Here is a 12,482-nt window from a genome sequence, read left to right as displayed (position 1 = left end):
GAAAAAAAAAAGAAAGATGGAGAATATTGAAGCCACATTTATAACTTTCCTATGCAAAGATACACTGTATGAAATACATGTTCAAAGATGCCAATACAAAAGTCACATCATAGAATACAAATTGTATATATAATTTTTATTGTCCAAGTTCATTCATCTCAAATATTTTTTATAATAATTAAAATTTGTATTTAAAGGAAATGACTCCAAGCCGAAAGTAGAGACCGCCACCTGTTCTTCTTCTTTCCTCCATCGACCCTTTCAACCTCTATCTTTCCTTTGAACTTTGACTCAATAATTCTTTTAAGAAAAGTATAATAATAACAAAGAGAGAACAAAGTCTTTTGTTGCTCCCATACTTCTCTCTTCGCCTGCCTCAATTCCAACCCAAAGCACCGGTAGAATAAAGTGTCTTTTGTCTTTGTTTCTCTTAAAAGCAAAGCATCTAACACACCTTCCCTTCATCATATGCCGTGTCTCCTCTTCCTTCTCGGCAGCTTCACCTGCCTGCCTGCTTCTTCCTCGTCCACCTCCTCCTCCTCCCTTGATTCTGGTGCCAGCCGAGTTTGCTGGTCTCAGAATGGCCAAGGAAAAGCCCAAGGATGAGAAGAGTTCCTTCGATGCTGTCCCATGGAGTTGTACTGACATGAAGCTTCTCCTTATCTCACTCTTTTCCCTCTGCTCTTTGGCCACCATGTTCCAGTTCTTCCCTTCGACGTCAGGCTTCTCCACCACGGCCATCACCTCCTGCTTTTCTAAGCTCGCGTCAGTCTCGTCCAACATCTCCTCTTCCCCTCCCGAAGTCCATCCACTCAGAGAAGAGCAGCTCGGCTCTGATTCTGTGGTGAGGAGAGCCTTCAACCCTGTCGGCTCCGCCGCCTACCTCTTCGTACAGATGGGAGCCTACCGCGGCGGCTCCAACAACTTCGCCATCGTCGGGCTCTCCTCGAAGCCTCTCCACGTCTTCGCCAAGCCTCAGTTCTGGTGCGAGTGGCAGCCGCACGGCGGCCCAGGTGGCGACTCCAATTCGACCTTTGCCTCCGGGTACAGGATTCTTCCCGACTGGGGCTACGGCCGCGTCTACACCGTCGTCGTAGTCAACTGCACGTTCCCGGTCGACGTCGGCCTCGACGGCTCCGGTGGACAGCTCGTGGTCCACGCGACCACGGGCGGCGGCGGCGACCGGGCGGTGCAGACGGAGGAGCGGTTCGTGGCCGTAGAGGAGGCGCCTGGGAGCGTCAACGCGTCCGCGTTCTCGGCGCGGCCCAAGTTTGACTACCTCTACTGCGGTTCTTCTCTGCACGGCGACCTCAGCCCGCAGAGGATCCGGGAATGGATGGCCTACCACGCGAGGCTCTTCGGCGAGAGGTCCCACTTCGTCTTCCACGACGCCGGCGGCGTCCACCCGGGTGTGATGGAGGTGCTGCGGCCGTGGGTGGAGAAGGGGATAGTGACGGTGCAGGACATCAGGGAGCAGGAGAGGTTCGACGGCTACTACCACAACCAGTTCCTGGTGGTGAACGACTGCTTGCACAGGTACAAGTTCATGGCCAAGTGGATCTTCTTCTTCGACGTCGACGAGTTCATCTACTTGGCCCCGAAAACCAACCTCGACTCCTTGCTCGCCTCCCTCTCACCCTACACGCAGTTCACCATCGAACAGATGCCCATGTCCGGCAAGCTCTGCCGATCAATCGACCACGGCAAGACCACAAGGTACACAAACCAAACACTGCCTATAGGAATTCGAACTGCTGAAATCTGCAGCATCTGAATTGGTTGCTGATTCCATTTGTTTATGATAAGCCAGAATGTGGGGCATCGAGAAGCTGGTTTACAGGGACGTGAAGAGAGGCGTAAGGAGGGACCGCAAGTACGCGATCCAGCCGCGGAGCGCCTTCGCAACGGGAGTGCATATGTCGCAGAACGTGGCCGGGCGGAGCCTCCACAAGACGGACGGCAGGATCAAGTACTACCACTACCACGGCACCATCGCCGCTCGCCGTGACCCCTGCGAGGAGTTCGTCAACGCCACCGCGGTCACCTACGACGGGACTCCCTACGTTCTCGACGAGACCCTCCGCCGCGTCGCCGGCGCGGTGAGGAGGTTCGAGCACAAGATGATCGGCTCGAGGCTGGCGCGCACCAGACAGTAATTCCGCCCACAGTTCACGCTCAGATCACCATTTTTTTTCCGATTCTTTTCTTCTTCCTCAATAAGCGCACACGCACCATTTTCGAGGGCAATAAACGCAGTACACAGATTTAGCAGAGTTCATGCGTTCGTATGTAGAATGACAGCATTCCTGATAGCAGAAAATTGTTAGCTAAACTGATCTAGAATTCATGTGTTCTTCCTTTTGTGTCTGCAATTGCTGCACGATAAGGGAGTGTTGGTGATGGTCTCAATAGGGAACACTGATATAGAATTCCAAGTACATTCTATTGCTACAAATCTGCACATGTTGGGTGGCCCAACGTCTCTCTTGTACCCTTCTCTGTTCTTCCCTCCCGTGACGACGACGGTAATATCCATACGTACACTGCCATTCTGTGTGCGATGCATTGCGGTGCAGCTCCTATGGCTGAACTGAGTGGCCAAACGTAGAAAGCAGCGGGTCCCGCATTGAACTCTCGTGGAACCCATGTGAACGGACCAACTGGATTCACTTCTATTATGTTTGGTGGGTTGGAAAGCCAGCATCGTACAAGAAGATCACTGGGAAAAGAAAGCTGACACGTCGTTACCACCGTCAGATGTTGATCAGATCGACGACATCAATACCTTTCGGATCCGGGAAGTCCACCGACAGGATTGCGTGCCAAGAATGAGGGGAAGTTGGCAACCAAATCATGGCGCACCTTCCGCTCTCTTTTTGATTGGAACAGTTCCGCAACAGCTGCCGGGCCCCATCCATCGTCGTGTGATGGAAGGTAAAAGAATAGGTTGAGTACAGAATTCCTCCGACTGTTACGGCTACTATTGCTGCTTTGGTGGTTATATTGCTGGTTTTTTTTTTTTTTTAATTTTTTCGAAAAAACGTAAATATAAATTTTTTTGGTAAAACATCTTAATTATTAAAATTTTCATAAAACACTTTTGACGGAATGAAAAAATCATTTTATCCATATCTCTTCGATCACTATCGGTTTCTGTAATGCACTATTCACTCTTCTCTGTGTTATCTTCACCATCGCTCATGTATCCTCTTTGGACCTAGGAGCATTGTGAGCATAATCATGGGTTAACTCATATGCAAAGAGAGGTGGTCGATATGACTAGCCTACCCACAGAGGTATAGGTCAAGGAAGGGGAGAAAGGTAGCTAGCAAGGCTAACTTGCACGAGGAGATGTAAGCACGACCAATGAAATCAACCCATACACAGAGGAGAGCAACTGCAAGGATCAACTCACTTGCGAAGGCACGGACGATTTCTAAACCAAAAGGGGGTGACAAATGGGGCGAAGTGCGATGACCGATATGGATAACATGATATTTTGAAAAAAAAAATACAGTTTATATATATTTTTTAAATTAAGAGTTTTTTCAAATTTGAGAGTTTTTTCAAAAAATTCACCCTTAGATTTTTATGTTATAATACATAAAAGGTAAAATTATATGATACTCTCTCCAAAGTTAATAATTTTGTATTGATCTAAAATCCATTTATTTTCTTAACAAAAGTAGAAAAAAACTTGTTCATCTTGAAGCAAATCTCCATCAGTTGATCGACATTCCAAAACACTGGCTAACACATTCCAAAGAAACTATTGATAACATTCAATATGAGAGGCCACTACCAACCGCAGGAACATCTCAGGTCACCATCACCCTCTAGTTGGGATTGCAGAAACATCTTAGTTCATCATTTCAGAAAGACCAATCTTGATGCTCTGCCCATATGATTCACAGGAGAAGTAGAAGGATCCAAGGACTCCTAACTCAAAGAACTCATGATGTTTGCATCAATAGCTTTATTCTGCTGCTACAAAATCAAATCCAAGAAAGTCTTCTCTCTCTCTCTCCACAGCAAAAAGGAAAGATGTTGGCCATTAAAAGGACAGAGACCTAAAATGGTATGTTCACTGTTACTTGGTTCATGTTTCCACTTTTTGATGCTCGTATTCAATCAATTCAACAAAAACTGGGTTCTTGACTGGCCAATTTTTAATCCCAAGCTGACAGCATTATTCTTATTAAGCTTGTTCTTTTCACTTCCCCTGTGCATTTGCTAGCCGTGTCTTGGATGCCGAGGGTTCTTCTTCCGAATATTAACAAGATTTCTAAGAATTTTTTGTGACAGAAAGATCCTAATGCTACAGGTCTCATGAGGGTGGCCTTGTTTCCAGACCCTTAACCTCACTGCTACTGCTCTTCACTCCAAAAGAATCCTAAATTATCTGTCCAGATCAGATGGGATTTGATTTAAAGTTGTCAGTTCTTCATAGCTAACAACAAACAATGCTGATTTTATCTGCCAAATCTAGCTTTCATGGCAACTTAAATAAACAAAAGCAGAAAAGAGTTTCCAATCAGTGACACTGTTCAAAAGAAAACCTGCCTTTTTAAAAGGAATGGTATCTTTTATAAATTATATATGTATAAATGTACAATTCATGTTCATGGAGCAGAGGGGAACTGTTAAAATGAAGTTAGCGACTTATCAATCACTGCTAATGCCAGCAATGACTTCAAGGTTTGGTAAAACACAAATGGTTAGGGTCTAGGACAGATGGCAGTCATAGTTCATATCAAACATCACACAAAAATTCTACCTCATAGATCACTTACAAAACCATCTGCAAAGATTTTCATCTTTGCAAAAATAAAACTCACAAGTAACTTCAAATATAGTTCGATTATACGTTGATAATCTGCAAAGGGTATTAAAGTAGTAAGTAAAACATGATGCAGATATCACACCATCCTAAGGTAATAAGATTTGATCTATAGCAATGGCAAAGCTGAGCTAGTTCTGCCTTTCCAGCTGAATCAAATGGCAAAAAGCAGTTGCTATTGGTTAGCATCAGCTTTCTTCATAGTTTCAGAACTGGTAGAATTGTCTTCTTAAATGAAAGCCAACCAGACAAGGAAACTATTATCTTGAAACCATAAATGGAACCCCTACAAACCAAATTTATGAAGCATTCGTCGAGACACTGCAGTAAGCCTCAGGGAGCAAATGATGCAAATCAATAATAGAATAAGCCCAATTAGTGACTAATTAAAAGTATCATGCGCTTTTCTTGAGCTGATTCTTACTGAATCGATTACATAAAATGGAACTTCTTATATGATTTTTCTTTACAAACAATTAAGTAGTGGTTGATTGAAGGTTCGAAATGATTGACTAGCAGAGCAACTACCTTGACCAGAGAGAAATCTTCCTTTTGCCTGCACCTTTGATATGCTTTAGCTTCCATTTACTAGATCTACATTCTGGAGTAACCTCTGTAATCTTCATATTCTTCCATAAACTCGTCATTGAACTTCTTGAAACTAGTCATGATTGCTGGCATGTCTTCTTCTGCTGGCAAGATGGTTGTCCTTAGATGGAAAACCCTGTCAAGAAGGAAAGATTTGTTGACTAATTCTTGTGTGACCTTTATTCTGTGCTCTCAAATGAAGTAAATTTGGAGGTGTACTTACAAATAATAAAAAAAAAGATCTATCATATCACAAAGGTTGGTAAAAGTTCATAAATTCATTGAGGAGAATTTGTCTAGATTGATAGAAATGCAAAAATGTTTAACTAAGCTTGATTGAAGAAATTGTAGGGATATAGTAGCAGAAGAAACTTCTGAACAAGAACCCAAAGCTTTGTCAACCAGCATCAATTGATGACTTGCCTCCCTCTTCTCTAGAGTTGTCATGTAAGCCAGAGAAAAAGATTAAAAAGGGTTCGATATTTTTCCATAAACAATAATTGAACTCTATAACCTCAGGTTTTTAATCCCTTCTTTTTATTGGACAGATATCAGTCCTTGGCAATCATGCCTCCATATGAACTTTCTAGTTCAGAATTACATGACTCAGTATTGCTTGAATGATTAAATTACCATTACATAATCAGGACAACAGAACTTTATAGGTGTAGCCTCAAGCACCGCACAGGTAGCTTATAATCTAATCACCTTGCCTTTCTGCGCTAAAACACCAGATTTTCATGGATCTACTTAGATTGTTGTATATTCATTTATGGGAACTATAATTCATTGGATATCAAATTAGAGAACTAGAATTATTTTGCAAGAATAATTATGATGATTAATATGTTCAAAATAACTCAAGCAACTGAGTAAGTACCCTTCTTTTTGGCCAAATCCTGAGCCTGGAACTGTGGAAATTCCTGTAGCTTCCAAAAGCTTAAGGCAATAGAAAACATCAGGAGCCTTGCCAGCACTTTTTGCAGCTTCAATTGCTCTTGGCGGTAAGCGTATTTGTGGAAATGAATACATGGCTCCTACAGTTAGCTTCAAAATTAGTGGCAATGTTCCATGTTGACATAAATTTAATAGAACTCAGACGATACAGTGTACATCAGTATTACCTTCTGTAAAGTTGCACACAACATTTCTGCAACTATTAAACCCATCAGTCATTATATGAGCTCTTCTTTTCAGAGACTCGAGGATTGCCGTACTGTACCATAATAAACAACACGTTGTATTAAGTATATTAACTGTGCTCAGTCATATAACAAAGAGCTACATTCAGTATTGGCAGTACAAAAACATACAAACATTTAAGCATATCAATAACTTCTATTTTCTTAGCAAAAACTAAGTAAAGTTGGTCTTTCCATTTTCTGTTTATCTAAATTTTCTGCAATAAGATGCAACACAAAAAAAATTCTCTCCAAATCAATGGGTAAATTATTGCCAACCGATTAGATGGTTAACGGATTAAATGAGTTGAGCATTAAATTTTTATCAAAGCAAATGATACCTATGAGAGCTTCATGTAACTTAGATACCCATCACAAAACCTTATTTGACATGAGAATATAAAGCTACCTGACACATTTAAACCCAGAATCATTCCAGTCATGCCCATTGATTACCCTAAAATGTCATTATCTCAATCAATGTTTAGGCAATTAATCTAGAATCATAATTTTTATGTTTAAAAACTACTTTCCTTCTGGGAAATCATAGATAGCTAGGTTTAGGAGTAGACATAGCATAGTAAATCTGAGGACCTTCGGTAGATAGTGCAATTGTCCATGTTGCCATGTTGAAGGTGCTACTAGTACGCAGTATAGCATAGTCATAGGGCAATTGCACCAAATAATTTGCATAAGCAAGATTCAAAATAATGATAGTGTAGATAAATTGATAGATAGGAAAAGTTGCTAAAAATTTTATTCTACAATGTGCAGCTGATTTTTCTTGAATGGCTCTCAACAACCTTGAACATGACGCAGAGTAGCAAAGTTTCTATCAACATTTTTCCAGCATTTATATAAATGATCAGCTGTTTCTATAGGAGTGTTTGTAGTTTGTACCATTTTACCAAGATAAATTACACAAAATTATTTAACAAAAGCTTAATATTATTGGTTTAGGGTTACACTTCAAAGACTTCAATCACACAAGCAATTTAGTCAACTAAAGCCATTGGGTTTATTGTTGTCTATACTCTATAGGCTACACTTTGAAGCATCAAGCACAAATGACTAAAACCAAATACACAATGATGCTGCATACATTTTAAGCAGACAAATTATATATATAAAGCAGTGTAGCCAACGTTTGTTTGTAATGGACGGAAACATCATCGATTTTTAATTTTTGTAATGTTGATGCATTTAGAAACAAAAAATTTTTGAATGCTAGAAGCAAAAACTTTCATCCTAGAAGTTGCTTATCATACCTCTCTGCAACAAACCTCAAGTAAGAAATATCTCCTGGTTTGAGGGGGTTAACCATCAGCCCCATCTGAAAAGTAAACAAATTTCTTATCTCATAATATAACAAGTGTTGTACAAGGAAAAATCAAGCTTTAAACTAAACCAAGTTGACAAGAAAAATTAAACTTACGAAGATCTGTCCAGGAACATTTGGACTGAGCGAAACTGATGCAACCTTGTAGATCTCATCTACAGTCTGTGACAAATTTAAATCATACAGAATATTTGAATTATAGAATTGAGAGCAATCGACTATCCTTAGCATAAGTCATCTGGTTATGGTAGCAAAAGTGTAGACGGTGATTCACACAATGTATCCTTTAGCATATGTAATTCACAGAAAAAAGCATGCATCAGCAAAGAACAAAATTACCTTAGCAGGAATGTTAGTCATTTCAAAGTATCCTCCACGCTGACCACACTCTCCCCAGTATCCCTTCGATACAGTGTGAAAGGACACAAGTTGGACCTCTTTACTCATAGGTGGGCCCATGTCCAACAATATCTGCAGTATTGAATAGTTTTTAGGTCAAAGTAGAACCCATTATATATAGTGCTTACAATAATTTATAAGATATGAACATGCAATTTGGCATCCATACTTTTCTTGCACTTATGAAAGGTCTCTCGTCTTGGTATATGTTCTGTTGATAAACTTCATCAGCAAGCAGGACTAGGTTCTCTTGGAAGCAAAATTTTAACAATCCGTTTAAATTGGCTTCACTTAGACATTGGCCAGTGGGGTTTCCTGGGTTGATAATAACCATAGCTCGAACCTGTACCCACAGCAGCATCATTTACAATTCTGAATAAAGTTCAAAAAGCATTCATTACATATGAAGAATATGGAATTCTATAAGCACATTTCTATACCATGAAAATAAATGAGAACTACTATATGATTAAGCCACTGAGAACAGTATTGGTAACAGGTCTAAATTATATGTTAATAGAACTGAATATTTGCTGCTTTCTGGTTCTTTACTTAAACATTCAGGTGGAAGCGACTTATTATGTATAATTGAGAAAATAATCTATCATGATGAGATGAACTCAAACCCATTCAATCGAAAAGAAACATAGAGGTTGGTCTTAATACCTAGTGTGCTAGAAAAATGTTCTCATGGCATGCATGCAATTCTGGTACTAAATTATTTCAGCCAAATATAGCTTGATAAGTTGTCATGTCTTTATCTTCTTTATGAAGTCATACTTTTAAGATAGAATGGAGCTAAAAAGTTTACGTGTTATATTTCATTATGACGATCCATAAGTTCCCTCATTTGAAAGAGTATCTAAGAATGAGTTAACTAAATATAGGTATCGTATTTGCAGATGATGCTTAGCAACCAATCAAGATTCATGTGAAACAAATAATTTCAACCAAAACTAAATTACTGACAAGTTGAACTGAGATGGAGGGTTGGATTATTAAAAAATACTATAATAAATATAATTCTTCATGTTAATAGTTACAGATGTATAATGAGAAGTTCTATGAATTTGATTAGACAGTCACCAACATCAACAATAATATTTTTTTAATCACTTTAAGAAGAACATAAAGCTATGCAAATTTATGTAAATTGGAAGTATTACTAGCTTACAGTAATTCCTTTCATCCGAGCAGCTGCTACAGATTGGCGAAGATGGTTAATGTCAAGACCCCAATTGGCCTCCTCTTCTAAATAATACGGAACAAGAGACCCACCAAACAAGGATATTGCAGCTGAATAAAGAGGGTATTGTGGAACTGGAACCAAAATCTGCCAATATATAGTTGTTTAATCTCTACATCTTATTAGCAAAAAACTACTGATGCAATTGAATAGCAGCCAAGAGACAAGTATCAAGTTTTCTCTTCTTGAGCTTTCTATAAGAACATGGTAATAGACTCTTGAGGAATCTTACACCATCTTTCTCATTTCTGATTACAGTATTTAAGATCTGCATGACACCTTTGCTAGCTCCATCGGTGAGATATATTAGCTCAGGATCACTGCAATTAGTGAATTGCATAAGAAGTTAGCAGCCTGGTTACTTTGTGAGAATGTACTCAGCTTGGTCGTCATCTTGTTACCTAGGATACCCATCACGCCTTTCAATAAACTCAGCAACTTCTTTCCTGATTCCGGGAAGACCTCGAGAATCACTATATGCACCTGATTGCTCGAAGAAAATTGTAAATCTTATCAAAATTCTCAGAGCTAAAATTCTCGGAACAATATGTCTTTCATGTTTTGCATGACAATTGCCGATAAAAAACAATAGGAAGCTAAAATATGAGACTGAAAATTAAGAACACCAATAAACATTTCGCATGAAAATTAAACACCCTAAATTGTAGCTAATGTGGTAGAAAAAAGCTAAGCTATGTATTGCAGTATGGCAAAATACAAAGAAAAAAGAAAAATCTAGGATACCAACATGCAAGTTTCGGACCTCAATGATACCGATTAGTGCATATTGGTATTTACCAGTTCGAACAAATATTTATATCGAAGCATTACTCAATTGGTACAATAATATTGATTTTTATTTATTATTTTATCTAATGATATGGAGTGACACAAGTCAGTGTACTGCCCAGTATACTGACATCACATAAGTCTGGTAGATTATCAAACCGGTGTCAGACCGACATTTGCTGGGAAGAGAACTCCTTATGTATATATTGGTATTTCCTTGAGCATAGAAAAGGTTGCAATAGAGTACCTAAACCACCCGAAGTCAGTGACAGATAATGCTTAGCTCTTGCGATGGCATCTGCTGGGAAGAGAATTCCAACATGAGGATCATCCAACAGAAATGGAGCTTGGCAAAGGGCTACGACCTGCAAAAGAGTTTAATTTACAAAAAAAGAAGAGAAATCTAAGCCAAAGATCTTCATGAAAACAAAGCAGGTAAAATTGCTTCATTTAGAGAAAAAAAATGTCACCTAATGGACTCTTTTAAGTTTACGATTGCCGATAAGTTTCTCAAGCAAACACAGAAGTATGATAAAGACATTCATACTTGTAAAGAAGGAAAAATAAATGTATTTGAACAGTTATGCATCAACTAGTTTGTTAAAAGGATAAAAAGGACCTGGCGGGGGAATGTTAGTGGCTTCTGTCCCAGGGCATGAGGATTCCCCACATTTGTGAAGATAATCTGCAAATGACAGAAAAATTCAAATCGATAAAAAGATGTAACAATGATTCTCATGCAAATCATTTTTCCATGTCATGTCAACTTAAAACACTTCTCATGAAAATTGAAGTCCAAATTGCAACCTGAACTTGTATCTCAAAGAGAACAAATTTTAAACAAGCGAAAAGAAATAGAAAATTAACTCAAAACTCGATCATTCCAACAAAGATCATTGTTTTCTCTCTCATACTTTGCTAATTAGCAACGTTCGTGAGCCTGAATCCTGACACGACGAAACCAAAGATAGCAAGTGAGAGAGCGTAACAAAACCTTCTTCCCTTCCTTCTGCAGCTCCGAAGCCCGAAGGTAAAGCTCGCCTCTGACAGCATATGCCACCTTCTTCACATTCTCGTTCAGCGACTCGTAGTCCAGCGGCTTCGGCGACATTCTTGACATACGAAACCAAGAAATCCATCAGTCTAAACTTCTAAACCCCATCAAAATGACAAAATTTTCACCCAAAAACAGATATTTTGATTCAATTAGCCATCCAAATACGATTAAAACCAAAGGTTCCGTCTTTTCCATGCCACAACAACACTCGTCATAAACGAACTTTTCCATCCAAAAGATGAAACTTTGAGGCAATTAATCATCCAATTGCAATCAAAAGGTTCGATTGCACGCGATCGGATGAGATTACCTCTATGAAATCTCGAGGACCGATGGATGAGAGAGAGAGGGCAGACTGTTTGACTAGGCCGGGGTAGCAAGAGTTCAAAGCCGCCACTGCTCCAACAAGAATATAAACCAAAAGAGGGCCTGAAATAAATATCTGTTGGGTGTCCTTCAGGGCAAAAAAAGTATACAAGGGATGTGTTTTATGTGGATCATTCACCAGAGGATAATGTGGAACACAGTGGCCTCACCTTTCTTTTTAGTTCTACTAGTTGTTTCCATCTGTGGAGCAGAACATGTCTTCATCTATCATTTTATAATGTGTGTGGATTATGAGTCACAAGGTGAGAGAAAAAAGAGGATAACGCAACTGAACTGGAATTGAATCAAAGCCACAGGAGATAAAGAGGGATAGGCTATGAACTCAAGAGTGTGGTGGAGGATGCAAACAGGGAATTCCTGGTAGAGAAAGAGGGAGAAAGAAGAGGGCTTCTTTGAAATTGCAAGAGAGGAATTTAATTATATATCTTTAAAAATAGTTTTTGTATTATGTTAAACTGCTTATAAGATATTTTTACACAGATTTGAATGACCTATTATTTCCGCTAATCACCAGAATTTTACACTGCTTATAAGATATATAAAAGATGCACACAGTTTGTGTGTGTGTGTATGTGAGAGAGAGAGAGAGAGAGAGAGAGAGAGAGAGAGAGAGAGAGAGAGATCAACATAAAGAGTTTGGTGGAGGCTGTAAAGAG

The 12,482-nt window shown here is 39.4% G+C and overlaps 2 protein-coding genes across 4 annotated transcripts; one reads left to right on the top strand and one right to left on the bottom strand.

Moving 5' to 3' along the window:
• Nucleotides 1–414: 414 nt before the first annotated feature.
• LOC135677034 (galactan beta-1,4-galactosyltransferase GALS2-like) lies at nucleotides 415–2,438 on the top strand. Its single transcript, XM_065188888.1, has 2 exons — nucleotides 415–1,716; nucleotides 1,811–2,438. Exons 1-2 carry the CDS (start codon nucleotides 581–583, stop codon nucleotides 2,154–2,156), a joined length of 1,482 nt encoding a protein of 493 aa, XP_065044960.1. The 5' UTR covers nucleotides 415–580; the 3' UTR covers nucleotides 2,157–2,438.
• Nucleotides 2,439–5,198: 2,760 nt separating this feature from the next.
• On the bottom strand, nucleotides 5,199–12,193 carry LOC103989410 (glutamate--glyoxylate aminotransferase 2). Of its 3 annotated transcripts, XM_009408241.3 has the most exons (15): nucleotides 11,976–12,193; nucleotides 11,750–11,868; nucleotides 11,377–11,494; nucleotides 11,002–11,067; nucleotides 10,630–10,747; nucleotides 9,995–10,076; nucleotides 9,826–9,913; nucleotides 9,522–9,680; nucleotides 8,517–8,690; nucleotides 8,288–8,419; nucleotides 8,045–8,110; nucleotides 7,878–7,942; nucleotides 6,553–6,644; nucleotides 6,309–6,465; nucleotides 5,199–5,564 (listed from the first exon to the last, which is right to left on the bottom strand). In XM_009408241.3, the coding sequence occupies exons 3-15, from the start codon at nucleotides 11,491–11,493 to the stop codon at nucleotides 5,435–5,437; spliced, it is 1,446 nt and encodes a 481-aa protein (XP_009406516.2). In that variant the 5' UTR covers nucleotide 11,494; nucleotides 11,750–11,868; nucleotides 11,976–12,193; the 3' UTR covers nucleotides 5,199–5,434. The 3 variants fall into 3 exon arrangements, with proteins under 3 accessions (XP_009406516.2, XP_009406515.2, XP_018683101.2); XM_009408240.3 differs by lacking the exon at nucleotides 11,976–12,193 and having other exon boundaries at nucleotides 11,750–11,891; XM_018827556.2 differs by lacking the exons at nucleotides 11,750–11,868; nucleotides 11,976–12,193 and having other exon boundaries at nucleotides 11,377–11,502.
• Between the last annotated feature and the right edge of the window lie 289 nt (nucleotides 12,194–12,482).

This window comes from Musa acuminata, chromosome BXJ1-6, assembly GCF_036884655.1.
Source record: "Musa acuminata AAA Group cultivar baxijiao chromosome BXJ1-6, Cavendish_Baxijiao_AAA, whole genome shotgun sequence".
NCBI lineage: Eukaryota > Viridiplantae > Streptophyta > Magnoliopsida > Zingiberales > Musaceae > Musa > Musa acuminata.
This window is presented reverse-complemented; position numbering and strand designations above follow the sequence as displayed.